This window comes from Netta rufina, assembly GCF_964035555.1.
Source record: "Netta rufina genome assembly, chromosome: 3".
Classification (NCBI taxonomy): Eukaryota; Metazoa; Chordata; class Aves; order Anseriformes; family Anatidae; genus Netta; species Netta rufina.
In genome coordinates this window covers 74,284,323-74,302,831 of record NC_140125.1, presented here as the reverse complement: position 1 = coordinate 74,302,831, position 18,509 = coordinate 74,284,323, and the positions used below count along the sequence as shown (strand labels likewise).

Sequence of the window (18,509 nt, the reverse complement as noted above, 5' to 3'; positions counted from 1 at the left end):
AGCACACCTGCGAATAACAGGCATGTGCACTGTGAGCTGGTCTCACCGATGCCGAGGCAGTAAGTACAAAGACAGTCCCTGCCCTGGTCTCAGGGGCTCTGAACAGCAGGAAGCCTAAATTTACATCAGTTGCACCAGCAAGCCAAGTTTCCCTTCTCAACCCTTCACCTGCCTGCTCCCACCCTCCTGGATGTGCAGAAGAGAACGTGAAAGCACAACTTACATGCACACACGCCTGTTTCATACCTAGGCTCGTCTGCCGAGTAGTCACAGTAGAGGCCCTTGTGGGGATCGCAGATGTCTGCCTCGTTGCAGCTCTCTCCCGCCTGCTTGGCACAGACCTTGCAGCAGCCACAACCGTCCTTCACCAGGCTCACGCCGGGGCTGCAGGCAGGCACGGGCGGGCAGCGGCACGGCCAGTGGCACAGCTCCTGGCGCGGCTGGGCCTCGCTGCTTTCCGGAGGTTTTCCCCCAGGCTTCAGATGCGGGCCGTGGGCTTGCGCCCTGCAGAAAAACTTACAGACAGTGGGATGCTTTGAGCGGTGGGTATTTTATGTAGAGCTGGTATAGCATAAGATGAAGGTGGGAGGGAAAATACTGGGGAGTTTCATGAAGACACCTTTTCATAAGCTCACAGGATCAAAAAAAAAGTGAGACACTTCAAATCTTAAGTAGGAACCAGATGACCAGTTTCACAAGTGGGTATAACCTACTGCTTGTTGGAAACCCAACTCATCGGTCCCTCCTTTTCCTTCAGTAGAACAAAGCCTATAGCAGAGCTGAAGTAAGAAAAAATGTGTATTAATTAATTATTCCTTTTCACAAACCTTCTATCAAATTAATTAGCTTCTGACTCATCCCACTATTTGGTAGCCAACTTTTTGTGCCACTTCTGATGGCAAAAACCTTTCAAAATAGTAAACGTTTTGAATGTTACTTTGGCTCAAAAACCCACGTAGCTGTTTTGGAAGGAGTATTATATTATTTATAAATTCTCTTGCGCTAGCTGCACCAACTGGATCCTGTGATTAATAAGGGGAACTAGTAATTGCATGTATATACATATATACATGTGAAGCCCCAGCTATCCGTTTCTCTTTGTTCCTCGAAGCCACAGGGCAGGACTGTAGCAGAAAGCAGGCTCCTGCCCAGACAGCAAGCAGCAGCTGGGGAGGGGTCACTGCTGGTTTGCCTTTCAGTCAGGTCTCCGACTGGAAGCATCTGCAGAATTCAGCATTTCATCTGTCATATCGCGTGAAAGCTCTTGCAGCACAATTGAGCTGGCCTAATTGCATGCAGTGTTAAATGACCTTTTAAAAGGCTCTTTTTCTGCCATTAATTTCCATTTTTTATGGTTATTTGGAACTGTACTTACAATATCTTAATCCTCAGCTACTAATGAAGCTCCAAAGTAGTAGCTTTCAAGTTTCTTTGGCTGACTGATTTTTAAGATACCTATTCATTCACAAAAGCAATTCATGCAGTCCCATGCTATGAATATTAAACCTGTGTGATGAATATTAAGCCTTGTCATCTGGTATTCCTTATAGCAGGCAAAAGATAGTTTCATAAATGATTTTGCTAATCGTTAATCATTGGCTGATAAAGGATTTCTTCTAATGCTTTTTATTTAAATGCAGCAATGATACAGAAACAATTAACTTCAGTACCCCTTTTTCAAACTCCAAAGCGTGATGTTAATTTGATGAACACATGCTTTGGAGTGTTAGAGGCTTATTAAAGGCTTGTTCTAAAGCAGGTTACATGGCAAACAGGTGTTACTATATGTTTCACAGTATTCGAGAGTGTCTGGTTGCTTTAGAAAATTCACTTGCTGCTCAGTGTATTTTTTTTCTTCTTTTTAAGCAAAGTATTATTTTCACAAATTTGGGCCTGTGCCAACTACATGAGCTTATGTTTAAGTCAGGTATCTCACTTCAGAATGGATACATGCAGCAGGAAGCAATGTGTGCCTCAACCAGTAAGTTTAAACTGTATTACAAATTAAAATGTGCTTTAAACCTACAGAATGCTACCTAAACAAGCATTTGCTCTTTCCCTTTTTAGGGACAGATGTCAGCGGAGAGGTGTGAGACTTCAAAGTTTCTCTGGAAGAAAAACACCACCAGGCACGCATCCGATAATTTTCACTGTGGAATTAGTGAATACCTCAGTCTACCTGAAAAATCTTCAAAAACGTTATGTTACAATGAAAATTTAGAGTGCTTGTAAAGTTTACAGGCCAAATATTTTCTAATTCTTGTTTCCCCAAGTTTCTATACCAAAGCTATCCGCATCGCACAAAGCTATCCACATCACTCGAGACCACTGCATACTTTTCCTGATCCTGTGAGCAGATCAGAAAATGAGACCATTGTATGGCAGCCCTTCATGTGCTGTTATTTGTTTTCATGTGTTTCAAAGACTGAAGGTTTGTATGGCATAAATAAACAAACAGCAGAAGTAAGCAATGTATTATTAGTAATCTTCAGGCTTTAAATATTCAGAAAGTTAGCAGAGGTAGACAATCACTTGAAAAATTTCTATTTTCTATTTATCTTGATTGCAGATGAAAAATACACTGGGTATTTTTACATATGTGTTTATACACACAAGATGTACTTTCAAAATTAAGAAAATAAATAGTGAACTTGGCTCTTGACACAAATCCCTTCAGCAAAAGCTGTTGTTGAAACTTTTCTCATAAGAGACACACCAGAACCCAGCCCAGGTGCTTTCCTAATTTGCAAAACTAGCCTGACTTAAGATCACTGTGTGTATATATATACGTATATAAATATATGGAATATAAGCATGGACAAGATGTTTATTTCCTTACACTACATCAGATAACAATTTGTGCTTACATAAAAAAAAAAAAAAAGGAAAAAGAAAAGGGGGTGGGGGGAAGTCAGATCACTGACAATTTGAACTTCCCTAACGTTTTTTTTTTTTTTTCCACAGAATCCTGTTAATATACAGAATAGAGGAAAAAGTACGAAGATCAGGCCTGATGCCACAAATAAGCTACACATGAAATTTACTCAGGAGTAGGGAATGGCTCCTTATTCTTTACGAGGAATTTGCTTCTCTGAAATTTATTTTGTCATTAAGCAAATAAAAACTGTAAACCCGGACAGGGCGACGAAGGGAGAAATCTTTTTGTCCCATTTAATGAACTTACCTGTTGCGTACAAGGGATGATGAAGATGGTGGGAAAAAGGAGCCACCGCATGTTCCCGCACATTCAGAAGTGGAACTGAGAGATAGGGAGCAGGCTGAGCTGTGTCAGAGCAAGCACAGCACACAAAGCTCTCCTCTGTCTCCCTTGCCAACCCGACTTTCCTCAGCACATGCATGAACACATACACACATTCACACTTGGAATTCTCCACTTCACGCAGATCCAGCTTCACGCTGAAATTTCCAGCCAATCTTCTTTCCTCTACCCTGCACTGGGATCCAGATTTTCACACCCTGCTTGGTCCCATCCAGCTGCTTCAGCAGATTCTTCCCGACCTAATTGAGGTCGGGTGGGGTGACAGCTGATTCTTAAAATCTTCCTGCTGGAGATGCAGTGTTATTTTTAACTTGTATTCAAGTCTATATTACAGGAATCTCTGAAATCTGAAGGGCAGGGTGCAAATACCTGTATTTTTTGAGGCAGGGAAAGCAGCGTTTCTCAGAATTTCTAACATGTTGTGCCTAGCAGAATCATAATGTAAAAATTAACACCCTCCATGCAAGCTCTCTAAGCAGGGAGAGAGATGCCATGGTGTGCTGTTGTGCTAGTACATACTTTGCACTGCTGCTTGCTGTGGAATCCTAATGGGTTTTTGCTTGGAGCATGCAACCTGTCTCACTGCTATGCCACCCTGCTAAACCAGCAGGCTGGTAAAATCTCCAGCTTTCCTCCTCCCCAGTGCTATTGAGGGGGTGTGCCTGACTTTTAGGCTAACGAGGATAAAATAAAAGCTCCACCCCTGCAGCAGCAGTGGTGGTAGTGCCCTGGTGAATGCTCTTCCTTCCCATTTGCCCTCCCTGTCATCTCCCGTGGAGCTCCAGAGCTAGGCGAGGATGCTGCCAACCACCATGCTCACATAGTAGCTCTCTATGGACAGAGGCTATGGTGGCAGCATCGAATCAACCCCAGCCTGAGCAGTTCTGGTTTGCTCCCAGTCCTGGAGCACCACATCCCCTCTGCAGCTGCAAATGAATCCTGAACTGGGCATCTGAGCTCTTGATCACTGAGAACAGCTCTTCTTTTGCACATCCACTTTGTCACCCACATCAACACAGAGTCAAAACAATACCTTGGTACCAAGTGGAATCTGCAAATCAGTTTTTTCAGTGGTGTTACTATGAGTGTGCATCAGTTGTGTTTTCCATGAAATGCCTATGAACATAGCACCTAGGTTTCTTTTCCATTCGAAAATCTCATCTGTATAGTTTCACATCATCATCTGGGATGGAAAAGACCTTCAAGATCAAGTCAACCTGACCTACCAAGTTCCGTCACTAAACCATGTCCCTTAGTGCCACTGCATGCATTTCAAAGCACAGCTCGTGTTATAGGATCAGAGGTTAACTGAGGTTGGAGGGGATCCAGAAGGTCTCTGGTCCAGCCCCTGCTCAAGCAGGGACAGCTCCGAGGTCAGACTGGATTACTCAGGGCTCTCTATTTTGGGCTGGAAAACCTCCAAGAATGGTGACTGCACAGGCTCTCCAGGCAACCTGCTGGAGTGATAAAAGCAAGAAAGGCAGGTTGTCTGAGAAGATCCCAAGTGCAGCTCTTCCTCCCGCAGACCCAAAGAACACCCTTCTCAGTCTCCAACCTGGAAGAAATGAGGAAGGGGACTGGGTCATCCATCCTCCTTCTGCTAGGACCACAGGGAAGCACACAGCATTCATTTGAAATGTGTTCCTCCTCTTTGTACCCTGCAAATAAAGCACATGGCCAGTGCAGGGCTGGGAATGCTCTACATGAGCTGGCAATAACCCTGTAGGGTTATTCATTTGTTTTGTATGCTTTATTTTGTTGGAATTCACCTGGAGAGCACAGTATCTTCAGGATCAGAGAGCAAGACTGAGTCTGAAGTTTAAGATAAACTTTTTGCTTTATAAATATAATTAAGCTGACAGAAACTTCGGGGTTTGGGAGGGGTGAGAGGAAGGTTTCACCCTGCAGAAGACACTCAGGTGGTATGACACATTAAAACGCGGTTTAAAGTGGCTGGATGGCTGCCCCATGTGTGCAAAGCAACCTGCATGCTTCTTCAGTCCAGGCAGGGCTGGCTCCTAGGAGCAGTGTTGCTGCCAGGAGGACCTGGATCTCCAAAGCAGCAATGTGCCTTCCTTGTATCTCACCAGCACATGCATTAATTGAGCCTGGCTGCCTGAGCTTGCAGGACCTGCAGGATTAAGCCCTGAATGTATCTGATAAGGAGCCACAAGGTCCACAAGTACAGACAAACACCGACTCCCTTGCATCAATAACATGCCAATGCTTTGACGGCATCAGAGCCTGTGTCTCTGTTAGTACCAGCTTTGATTTAAATAAATGGAGGCTGTGTGCCCTTTTGGTATCCTGCAAATCTTCAGCAATCCCCCACAACTTAAGATTTAATGTTCTCAGTGCTATGTCCAGACTCAGCAATACTTTGTCTGTATGCATCTTTCTTGCCAAATCTCCCTTGCAGATTTGATTACATAAAGCATCATTCATTTTCTGAACTAAACCTGCTCTGTCGTCTGGTGCCATTCTAATACTATCCTGAAGGAAAATGTAATTTGGTTGTATATTCAGTGATCTCCACATACAGCACACATTTCTTTGGCGCTGAAAATCATCCTCCTTTCAGTGAAATATGCCATGTAAATCCATTGTTTCAAGAGACAGAGATGAAAATGTATGGGCTATAAAGCCATAAACGAATATAACCATTTATTCTAGCAAAATACCCTGTCTTAGATAAAATGCCAGAAGTGTTTACTATTGATATTTGTTATAAGCCAGGATTTTCAATACTCCTGCAGGGCTGGTGGAGTCACTGTGACAATATCCAGCAAAACCAGGGCTGGGTTCAGCCCCTCCCAATAACTGGGTGTCTGTCCCTAGGGCACAGCAGAGCCAGGGGCTCACCTCACCTTTGGCAGCAAGGTTTTAACATTTTGTCGCTATTTGTGCATTGACATTACAAAAAGACTCCTCTGTTTCTGTCAGTAAAACCTACTGTCTGTGTCACTGCTCAAAAAAAAAAAATAAACAGATGAGTAAAAAGAAACAGGCACATTATATGACAACATGTTGCCCTTGGCTCACGTTTAGTGTTTTCTTACAGGCCGTTTGCCCGCTCAGGCTTTGCAGAGAAGCTGTCTTCTTCAAAACAGCCACCTCTGTACCTCACTGAGAAGCGTGCTGGCTGTTGGCAGCAGCCTGGCTGCACAGGGACACGCACCCCACAGCATCCATGTAGATGTGGTGCTTAGGGACATGGCTTAGCATAGACTTGATAGTGCTGGGTTAAGGGTTGGGCTTGATGACCTGAGAGGTCTTTTCCAACCTAAATGACTCTAAATGACTCCTGGAAGTGGAAGAGCTTGCTCCTGAGCAGCACAGTGTGCCCCTGCCCCAGGCTTCACCAGGCCCAAAGGCAGGGTGAAGCCAGCCTGGGCAGGCCGGGAGCATGGCGGCCCTTGTGGAGGAACCCCCTGTCACTGAGGCACTGAGGTGCTGCCCTTCTCAGCTGGCCAGCTGTTTGGCCCTTGTAAATTTGGGCCCGTTTTTCTTCTCTTCAAATTGTGTTGCAGAAATGAGTTGTGCTTGAAAATGTAACTCTTCTCCTGGAGCTCCTCTGCTAACAGCACTTTCCATGGCGCAGGGGGATAGAAACACTTTTTACAAGAAGTAGCCATAAAATGATCCTCGCCATGTGTTCCAGCTGATGTCTACTTCCAAACTAATTTATAAAGCTTCTCAGATATGCAACCCAATTCATCAAGATATTTAGACATTGATTTAAGATGTCTAAATCCCATTTTTTAAAACTTATGCGGGTAGGTGTCAATTTCCTATTCTCTTCTAATGAGCCTTAGACTCAGAAAAGATGCCATAAAGTGCCTGTATTTCTAAGGATACATCTCTGAAATGCTTCATCTTTACACAACTGTCAACTCTATGAAAAAATAAATCCTCAAAAGTGCTTAAGCTGAATATTTGTCAGCAAATGCAGGCTTAAGTCTCCTGTTAGCTGATCTTTTAAAAATCCCATAGATGCTGAACAAAATTGTTCTGCACTCTGCCCAGCTCTAAGACAGACTCTTCAACCCATCCAGAGAGACACAGACTATAAAATATAGCTTAGGAAGAGTGAAGGCAGAGACAGGAATAAAAATGAAGATGAATTGGGGACCCACTAGGCAAGGCAAAGAAGGATAACCATGCCACACTAACCCAATACATGCTGAAACTGTGAAATTGGCCGGTTCTGCCTACAGAGCAGTGGCTCTGCTTTCTCTTTTTGATTTGATACTGAATTTTCCAATGAGAGAATAAAGTCAGATCAGCAGAACTACTATTTTCCAAGCAGCTTTTCCTGTCCTGACAGCTCCAGCCTCGGCCATAGGCACTTTGCAGAGCATGCACCAGGCTGTGTCCCAGTGACAAGCATCACCACGATGAGTATCTGAGCATAGCGGCTGGTCCTGCCATGCAAGCTGCTCAAGTCAGGGGACCAGATGACTCTCAAAGGGTTTCCATTGTTAATTTCACCAGGAAATAGTAAAGCGGCTTCCCAAACTCCTGTGCTGTTTACTCATGTAGTTTGCGTGCCAGCTAAAAAACATTCCCGATGGAAATGAAAATAAGGTCCCCGCCAATGTCCTACCCAAGCCTTCCATGAGGGGAGGGCATGGGAGACACACACAGAAAAAGTGTCTTGTGGTTTTTTTTCCCAAAGCACTGGTTGAGCAATTTTTCTGTTTTATTCCCAGTAGATACTTTACTAATGTTTTGAGAAACATCCCACCGAACTATTGGTGTATTCCCACTGCTATCCCCAGATTTATTTTGTCACCCAATCACCTGAAAAAGTAACTGAGCTTTTTGGTCTACAGGGTAAAGATCTGATGGTCTCTACAGAGACACCCATAAATTTTAGAGCACTGTCTGGACCAGGTGCCCATTTTTTCATGGCAAGTGTCTGAACCGAAAGGTGAGAACCCCCTGGCAAGGGGAAGGGAGGCTGTGCCCATCCCTCTCCTCTCAGATGGGGTGGTCACCTCCACCTCTCTCCTCTCCTGTACAAGAAAGCTGTTCTGTGTCTCAGAACTGATAGGATTTGCTTCTTCATTGTATGGTTCCTTTTAAAATAGTGGAAACAGAAGAATTGGTGGTTGAGAGCCCAAAGAGTACTGGGTGGGCACTTCCAATCCAAGCAAGGTCCAGGTTTCCCAGAAGTGGTGACAGCCTGTCTTCAAGCTCTCACAAAGAGGGTTTCCAATAGGGCATAAAACAGCTCTTGCCCCAGCCCTCAGGCTGTGTAGTTTAGGCACTAGAAAGCAGTAAACATCCAAAGGAAAAAAATAAAATAAAGATCCTTGCCTCTTTATTGCAAAGGTATGCAAAATAGTGAAATTTCTGTATTTTACTATTTAAGAGTCTCACTTCAGCATGTGTGTATGAAAGAATGCAAAAAAACATAGGAAACTCAGTTTAACCAGACACACTTGGTTTCTTTTCAGTTTCATATATATAAAAAGCATCAAACTAAATATGTCCAAGAAGAAACCCACATCAGCTTACACTCTCCAGAGGGCTTGCAAGCTTGTCTGGCTTGCAAGAAAATGTTGCCGAGCGGTGTTGGGTTGACCACCCCAGCAATTCAGCTGCATAGTTGCCCTTTCTTTTTCATGCCTACAGCAGAATTCCTTGTAAATCATCGGGGGAAATGAAAATAACCACCTCTGTTGCACAGCTGTGTCCATTTACTTCACCCCAGCGCTTCGTTCCAAATAACGCATCCGTCACCACCAGGCTGAAGTAAGGAGGAGAGGTGGCAGACAGGGGCTGGCTGGTGGGCTGCCCAAATCCTGTTTGCCACAGGGGATGAGGGGGTGAGGGAAAAAGAAGCAGGAGGGGGTGAAGGCAGAGGTCTCCTGGCGAACGCCTGCACCTCGGTGATCACAGATCCCATGGGAGAGCTCAAACAAACAAGTGATTAATGTGTCTGAGATCCAAGGCTCTCGCTCCTGTTTTGCAGAAAGGACTATTTAATTTGTATTCTCCACAAATGAGTCACAGCCTACCGATGGCTACAAAAGTCTCCATATTTTTTCTGTGTACACTTGGCCTCGGTGATGTTGCCTTGCTTCTTTTATTCAGCATTAAATTCCTGGATCCCTGTGCTCTGGGGAGCTCTTGTGTCAGCGGCTGGGGGAACACTGCAGCTGCAGAAAGCAAGAATAGAGGATAGATACCCTGCACATACCTGTGTAGATACAGAGGAGGCCTCTGAATAAACCAGGCACAGCCCCACATTGCAAAGCTAAGAAGAAATTAGGAAAATACATTTAATTTTCCAATGGAATTATAAGAAAAAAAAAAAAAAAAAGATATTAGAGGGTTTTTTTTAACATATATTTAGCAATGCATGGATCCCTGAATCCCTGTCCTTCAAAATCTCTTACAGACTACCTTAAATTCATGGGAGAAGTGCTCTATCTTGTATTAGGTACAGTCCTGCCATCTGTCGGATATTTTTAAAATTAAACCCTCATTTAATATAAGAAAGGGAAAAAAAAAAAAAAGCCACTGACAGCAGTTGTTTGTTTGCTTTTTTAATTATTATTATTTCAGTCAAGTGCCTGTTTGCTTTTCTAAAGGACTTCAGCAACCAGCAGCGACCCTGACATTTCCTTGGGGTCCAGCTAACCAGGGGCTCCACCCAGCCAGCCTCCAGACACAAATATTTACCGGAGGATGCAGTATAACACAACATATGGAGGGAAGCGGTAGGTCTCTGCCTTTTGGGTCAGGATTCTGCTAGATGCCCTCCAACACAGACAGCTACACGTGAACCAGGGACCTTCCCATCTCTGGGGAGCAGCAGGCATTTTCACCGTGCAGTTCATCTGTTCAGATGGACACTTCAATCTCAGGAGGAGATGAATCACATCCTCAGAATACCTCTATACCTTTTTTTTCTCTGGTGACTATAAAGAGAGCTCGGCATCTGGTCAGAGAATTGCACCTTTCATTGTCTGGGCATCTTTCTGGCAGAAGAACCTGAGCCAAAGACAAATACCGGTGCCCGCAGCTCAGGTGGCCAGGAGCAGTGTACAGCCTGACACTTGGATGCCCTCAGGTGATTTTGCAGCCCCTTCTGGCCTTGCTCTCTGTGCTTCTGGGGCTGGCGTCACAGCAGACCCATCGGCATGGCACTGCCTGCTTGGCATAGGTGGTCAGGGCCATCCCATCATCTGGATGATAGTGAAAATTGCTTTGGCTCCCTGGTCTATGTGAGAGGCAATCAGAGGGGATGCCCCTCAGCAGTGTTCAGGGTCCAGTCACAGGGGAAATCAGCAGCAGCAGCCCTGCAAACACTCACACTGCAGCTACATCTAGCTCACCAGCCACCAAATCCTTCCTTTTAACAAGAGCCGGGCTTCAGAAAAAAGAATCAAAGCAAAACAAAACAAAGCACTTTCCAGTGAGGCTCTGAACAGGGTGGATAGTTTCAGGCCTCAGAAACGTGCGAATTACCATCGCTCTGACTCAAGCCTCTGATGGTTATGGATGTGCTTACATTACTCATTGGCTCTGAACAGAAGAAACAAGCTCTCTGGTCTCTGCTTTCACATACTTAAGCTATGTTCAAGAGATAAGAAGCCCCAAGTGTTTTTTCGTTGTGGGAACCAGGCAAGGTTAGCTAAACTGACAACTGGATCTTTTTTCTGATGAAAATATGGAAGGCACGTTTCAGAAACTGCTTGCTGAAGAGGCTATTGCAGCTGCATACAATGGCAGAAAACATTTTAGAAAAGTTGGTGCATTCACAGGGGGGAGCTCGCACGGTTCTTGTCCAGTTTCACACTGCTGCTCTTACTACTGTGTCAAAACACGAGCAAATTTCCTCTCTGAAAGCCAGCAGGCAGCTAAGGAAGCCACTGCAGATAACGCCATGTGTTCTCTATGCTGTACCAAAAACATCAGGAAAAGCTCATATCTGGTCTGGGCTTGGGAGGTTTTCCTACCCCCAGTCCTTCTCCACAAAGAACTGATGCAAAATGTCCCAGGGAACTTGCTCCTGCCCTGACTGCAGCTGGAGCCTGACAAAAATAATGCGGAAACCGGGCAAAAACGCTTCCCTGAGTCATGTCTGTGATTTGAGGCAAGGTCACAGCGTGCTGGGAGACAGCCCGGGGCGAACACGCTTGGATGAGAGACGTTGGCTGATGCCCAGCTATGACAGCAGCGAGAAGGTGACATTAAGTGAGCCGCACAACATGCACTCCTGCCCTTTGCCACAGGCAAGCTGTAGTGGGTTTACGTGGCAAGGTTTTGGTAGCAGGGAGCCATAGGGGTGGTTTCTGTGAGAAAGATCTAGAAGCTGCCCCATGTTTGGGAAGGGCCCCATTGTTTTCCAGATCCGAGCCAATAAGCGATGTTGTTTTTCGCCTCTGTGAGAGCATATTTAAGACAGGGAAAAAACGCTGCGCCACACAGCAGCCGGGAGAGTGAGAGGAGTGAGGAACAGCCTTGCGCCAAGGTCAGTGTAGAAGGAGGGGGAGAGGTGCTCCAGGCGCCGGAGCAGAAGTCCCCTGCGGCCTGTGGTGAGGACCATGGTGAAGCAGGCTGTCCCCCTGCAGCCCATGGAGTACCACGGTGGAGCAGGGTTCCACGCTGCAGCCCGTGGAGGAGACCACGGTGGAGCAGGTGGCCCTGCACCGATGGAGGCTGCCGCCTGTGGAAGACCCCTGCCGGAGCAGATTCTGGGCCGGACCTGTAGCCCGTGGAGAGGAGCCCACGCAGGAGCAGGTGATCTGGCAGGAGCTGCTGCCCGTAGGGGAGCCAGGTTGGAGCAGTTTTCTCCTGAGGGATGGACCCCGTGGTACGGACCCATATCTGGAGCAGTTCTGGAAGAGCTGCTGCCTGTGGGAAGCCCACGCCGGATCAGTTCATCAAGGACTGCATCCCGTGGGTGGGACCTCACAGCACAGGGGACAAGAGTGACCGAGAAGGAGCAGCAGAGAAGAAGTGCTGTAGACTGACCATAACCCCCATTCCCCGTTCCCCTGCGCCGCTCGGGGGGAGGAGGTGGAAGAGGGTGAATGGGGGGGAAGGTGCTTTTGTTTTTTTTTCCTTTGTTTTCTCACTTCTCTCGCTTGTTAGTTGTAGGCAATAAATCTTACTATCTCCTTATGCCGAGTCTGTTTTGCCCGTTACAATAATTATTGCGTGATTTTCTCGTCCTTATCTCAATCCTTGAGCCCTTTTCACATATTTTCTCCCCATTCCTCTTTGAGGAGGGGGAGTGAGAGAGCGGCTGTGGTGGAGCTCGGCTGCCCACTCGAGCGGAACCACGACACAAGCACACATCTCGGACATATCCCAGGGGTTGCATCTACACTGGTGTGGAGGAATAAAGCTCAGCTGCCTATTAAAACCTCAGCAAAGCCTCGCTTATTGTCCATGCTGTTCATACTCATGAACGTGCAGCATGAACTTGGCCCAGGCATGGAGGATGCAGCAGTGGAGGAGGAAAAAACACACCAGTCAGGGTGCCCACACTGTTTAATCTTAGCTGGACATGTGTGGTTTGTAACACCTCAGCTCCATGTGGTCTCCAGGCACCTTCAAAGCACCTTTCCTCAGTGATGCTGGACCTCCAGCTGCTCATGCCCCAACAGAGAGCACCAGGCACAGCCCAGAGGTTAGCGTGGCTCTGGCACTCCCCACGGGAGTTGTGGTTGAGACACAGATGTGGTTTGGGGGATAAGTGGATGTGGCGGTACAGATAGGAGCTGGTTTGTGTGGGCTGGCCTTAGGGCCAGGTCTGTTTTATAGAGAGACAGCCTCTGGGTCTAAAACATACCTGATAATTTTCTTCGTGTACCTTCTCCTAACAGGATCTGGAGTAGAATCTCCTACTATGCATTAAACGGGGAAATTACTATCATTAAAAATCACTTTATTCAATCAGTTTTACAGTCATCGGGTGGTTAACAACTTTTGCCTTCAAGTGCACATTGAAAGTGTGCCTACGTGACTGTCAGTCCTCTGCAGGTCTGATGGAAATACCAGGCACACCTTTATAATGTCTGGCTGGGGTCCTGCAAACAGAGTTGCCATGGCAGTGCAGAGCTAAGCCCAGCAGGAGATGTTGACTTGTCTTCCAAAGGTGACAAACCCTTTGGAGCATCTAATGGATACTTGCTAAAAACAAACTCTAGAAGCACAGAAGCACAGAACCACAGAGTGGTTGGGGTTGGAAGGGACCTTAAAGATTTCAATTCCAACCCCCTGCCATGGGCAGGGACACCTCCCAGTAGACCAGGTTGCCCAAACCCCATGCAGCTGGGCTTTAAATGCTTAAACTGGCTTGCCCCACTCCCTTTGAGCATCAACCTGAAACCTAAAGACACTGGCCACCTCAGGAAAGGGGTAAGCCTGTGGTGAGCCTTCTCCCCTTCTGCAGACAGGTGTCAAGACAGCCACTACTGCCATCAAATCTACCTGGTTTTGTTCTCTTTCATTTCTTTTCTTCTGACAGGAGAAATTACTTCACTTGGAAAGTAAACAGCTTTCACTGCTGTTCTGAATGTCAATACTGCTCTAAAACGTCTAGGAAAAAAAAACACACACACACACAATGCAGGAAAATAAACAATGCTGAATACAGATTGTTAGTATTTTCGTCATGCCATGGGAGTGCCTAACGTTTGAATGAAATTAAAGGGCAAGCTGGGAGCATCTGCCCTCCAGGACCTCTGGCCTCACTTCTTTAAGGACTTCGGGATGTGGTCTCATCCACGCAGAGCAGCAGTGCAGAGGGGCTGTTTGATGTGTGTGAAGGTCTTGCCTCAGTATTTTCAGGGCTGGAGCCTGACCTGGCAAGCACAGAAAATTGAAGAAAACTGGTAAAAGTAGCAGAGGAATTAAATTTTGATTAGACAAAATTGAAGCTGAGGCACTCAGTGGCACAAAATCCATTTATGACTGGTAACTTCTGTCCCTGTGAGAAAGGGACACGGGAGCTGTTCCTAAATGCTCAGACTAATGAATCTGGTCAAGACGTGATGGTTTAGAGGGGTGCAAACATCCCCAGCTCCATCATGCTGCTCCCACCATATGTGTCCAGCTGCACAATGATGAACATGAGGAAGGAACAAAGGAATCTGGTCTGATCTATGCCATGAAGCATGACCCACAATTTAAAGCCTCTGAGACTCATACACAGTAACATCCAGCCTCACCCAGACCTTTATTTTGAGCCAGATAACTCCAGAGCTGAACACAAAAGCCTCCTGCTGGCCTACAGCATTCCCATCTGCACAGTACCCAGTCTGCAGCCGAGGAATCCCCTTTCCCTGGATAAACAAGTCCAACGCATCCAAATCTGGATGTTCAGACATTTGACTACATTTGTTCCTGTTCCGTATGGATATAGACCCCTCTCTGAACGTGCCCCAGACATTTACTTATAGGCTGTAAGCAACTCTCCCATTCACCTCTCTCACAGCCCACAAGATCTCTTGCATCTTCTTTCATATTTCCTTTCTCATTTTCCCGTGGTGAGCATTTCTTCATCGAGCCATCTCAGCTCCTTTTTGTGCTTCTGCCCCTTGGCAGAGCAGGCTCCCCCGCACTGCAAGCCCCAGGGAAGAGCCCTGCGCTGGGCAAGGGGCTCCCTCTGGCTCGGCCTCCCACAGCCACTGTCTCCTGCAAGGGACATCTTGTTCCCAGCAGGGACCATGCTCGTCAGCTGCCCAATAAAACACCAGACCGCCTATGCTGCTATTTCTTTATTCCTGGTTTTTATTCTCCCTCCTTCTACATGGGAGAGAGCAGAGAGACACTGCCCCATGTCCCACGGCAGGTGCAGCATGGCCAACTTTTCTCACTGCTTGGGTATTTCATTCCAGTTTGGGAACACCAAACAGAGCACTGCAGATGAGGCAGACTCTGATAATCAGGAAGAAACAACACAGCAAGCAGGAAGGTGGCTTTGCTGAGGTGTTCTTGGATGGCTGCAGCTCTGAGAGGCAGCCACTGAAGGTTTCTTTTTATAGCAACAACCGCTCCTAATGGCAACTGAGAATCTGGGTCATATTAAGGGGGGGCTCATGCAAGAGAGACATCTAGAAATGGCTCTGCTCTGCATGGTGCTGCAAAATGAGCACTGGCAGGTAGGAGAGGAAAATCAGAACTGGTGCATGGGCGTCTTCCTTGCCCTCCCCACCCCAAAGCACCACGACTCAGCAGTCAGGGCACACAGCGGGACATTTTTCCATTGTGCTGTGTTTCCTGGTCATTTGTCACAGGGGCAGCATCAGCACGGTTTGGGCTGGGAGGGTTGCAGCACGATTTATAGGCAGACAGCTTCTTGCCTTGCCTAATGAAGCAGGGCAGGGTGGCTGGGATGAACCGTGCTCCCAGCACCCAGGAGATGATGCTGATCTCCAACCCTGTGGCAGAGAAACCCTTTTCTGAGCTTTCTGACCTAGAGATAAGCTGCTTAGCTACTGCCTAAGCACCTGTGAGTAAAGAAGGCAGCGTAAGTTCTAAATTTGTTGGGAGAAATATTAATAATGAATGGATGGAAATAGGTTAGCAAAACAGGCTGTTCATTGGATCAGTGGCAGTCTGGGAAAAGTTACAGGCAATGATGTGCTGACTTTGCTAAGAATAGAAATACATCTAATTTAGCTTCAGCTGTACCATGCCACTGAGGCTACACAGGTGTCTCTACTGTGACCATTGCTATGGTTTCAAAAGGAAAAAGAAAAAAAATCTGCTGCAAGAGGTTTCAGTCTTAGGATGTAATTTGTGGTGTGTGTATAACACTTGTTCATGTTCTCCACCTTTCCTCCCTCAGCCCTTGCCCTCATATCAGATCTTACAAACACTGGAGAGGTCTGCAGGCACAACCTCCTTTATTGGGTGTATGTTCACACTGGGTGGTGCGGGTAAAGCCATGCTTTGGGTTCTTCATTTTTAAACAGCAGATGGTGTCACCTACTCATGCAGCAGGCAGAGGAGATGGGGCTGTACCCCATGTGTGCTCCCCCTGGCACAGCCCAGCACAGCCCCAGCAAATCCCAGAGCCCCAGTTTCTCTCAAATTGGAGGCATCTCTGGCATTTGATCCTTCTCTTCCCCATAGAATGTTTTTGAGAGCCCTTGAATGCCACAGGGCAACAAGTTTCAGTAAAAAAGCCAAATTGTAAAGTTTAGTCTTTCATTGGAAAATACAAAATTTGCTCTAAAACAGTTTTGGGCCAAGGCGGTGTGTTGTCTTCAAAACGAAGGCAGCAGCCAGGTCAGATGCCCCAACCCACGTTTTCATCCAGACTAGCAGGACACCAGCTCTCCTCCACCAAAGGACAATGGAGCATTGCAAGGTCCCTGGAAAAGTTACAGATTTGGGCTCCTCGGAGCAGAATCAGAGCCCCCATCACTTGTTCCTGACAAAGGAGTGGTCCCATGCCAGTGTGCAGGGGAGGAAGAACATTATCCTCCTGAACGTGAGTCGATGCTGCCAAGTTATCACACTCAGCAATCATGCCACAAACCTCAAAGCTCATATAAAGTTGTTTTGAAAAGCACATGATTAAAAAAATGAACTTTTAAGAATTATTTTTCTGTTTACTCAGTCTCTAGACTTCCATTCCCTGAAGTCAGTTCTGCAGCCAAAAGGCCACAGGCTTTTTCCAAAATTGAAAGCCAAGATTGTCAAGGAATTGTTTAGTCACAGAAAATGAGACTTTAAGGAAAAAAAGAAAAAAAAAAAGCACTGAAGATCACAAGACTTCTGATAATTTTCTGGACTTGTCATCAGATAGGATTTGTCATGCAAGCCTGTAGAGAAGGATGATTTCAAAATTCTCCAAAACAGGCCCTGGTTTTATGAAGACTCTTGAAGAACTGAATATTGGGGTTTTTATTTTTTTTATTTTTTATTTTTTATTTTTTCCTCTTTGTTTATTTTTATTTTGTTGTTTTGTTTCATTTTGTTTTGTTTTGGGTTAGCTTGGTACCTAGCACTTAGACTATTTATATACTGAGCATTTCAGACTTTCACTACATTGAGGAACATTCAGAAAGAGGCAGTTTCCCATATATCCAGCTGGATTTAGCTGGGAACCTCTGTCCCCTGCCTGCAGTGTATTTTCTAATACAGATTCTCAAATAACATTAAAGTAGTGTAAATAAACTGACTTCTCCCATTCTAAAGACATACCCACTAAACACTTGTGAAACCAGACAAATGCATAGTACAGGAAAAAAATGAATCCATAAAATAGGTAAAAATAGTTTTGTCAGATTTTCTCATTTAGAATCCTACATACAGTCCTGTTAACCTGCTGAAATAAATAATAAAATTACGTAGCTTACTACCGCGGCCTTACTAAGAAATGGGAGGCAGCAAAATGTTGCACTGGCACGCATTTTGTCTGCTTGCACTGTCAGTCAGATCATGGAGAGGAGCAGCTGGAAATCAGAATTCAGCACTTCCTTCTCTGGAGTATGAGCATGCATGGATATTTTGTGCCAGGCACTTCAGGAGACCCAGCACGTGCATTTTTGAAGCTGTGGAGTTTCTGTGTGTGCTGTCACAAGGCCTTTCATGCCAGAGAGTGCCGGGCACCCCCATCCCAGTGTCCTTACATCCCCTGAGGCCTCAGTCTGCAAACTGGTGCCATTTCCCTGTAACTTCAACACTGTCAGGATCACAGCAGGACTCTCCCTCCTGTTTCTCTCTGGTTTAATAAACAAACATCTTACAGCACTTGCTAAGCTACAGGAAAATTCGCTTTTCAGAAATGTGACTGTGACAGCCACGTTTCCTCTTCCACTCACCAGCATGTACACAAGGACCCTCCATTAAAGTGTCCAGCCTTAGCAATGAAATGAAATCCTGATGTTGTCATAATAGTCCAGCTTTTCACCCTCTTTCACTCAAAGAAAGGAAAAGTTGCACAAGACCTGTCTTCCCAACAACACACACTACTCCTTGAGGTTAAATATCTCACACTGCATGGCTGCCTTTGCTTCTTGCGTGTAATTATATTTTCTGTGTAAATCTGTGTGTTCCTCATCTCAGCAATTCATAGGGACATACTCTTGTGGCATACTCATGTGCCAGCCTTTGGAAATTGTCTGTTTTCTGTGAGATTAAGTTCTTCCCTCCTAATTAAAAGAATTGCTCAAATTTGGCAAAATTAATTGAATATAATATTAACTAATTTATTTTTAGTTAGACCTCAGGGAAAATCCGGTTTGAGATG

General features: G+C 45.8%; 1 protein-coding gene across 1 annotated transcript in view; it reads right to left on the bottom strand.

Annotated features, from left to right (window-relative positions):
- The window catches only part of CCN6 (cellular communication network factor 6), a gene marked incomplete at both ends in the record, with an annotated part of 51,540 nt that overhangs the window by 2,403 nt on the left and 30,628 nt on the right, over positions 1–18,509 (bottom strand). Inside the window, 3 exon segments of the mRNA XM_084284441.1 lie at positions 224–504; positions 3,185–3,243; positions 3,246–3,450. Of these exon segments, the coding sequence (XP_084140567.1) occupies positions 224–504; positions 3,185–3,243; positions 3,246–3,450 (545 nt within the window).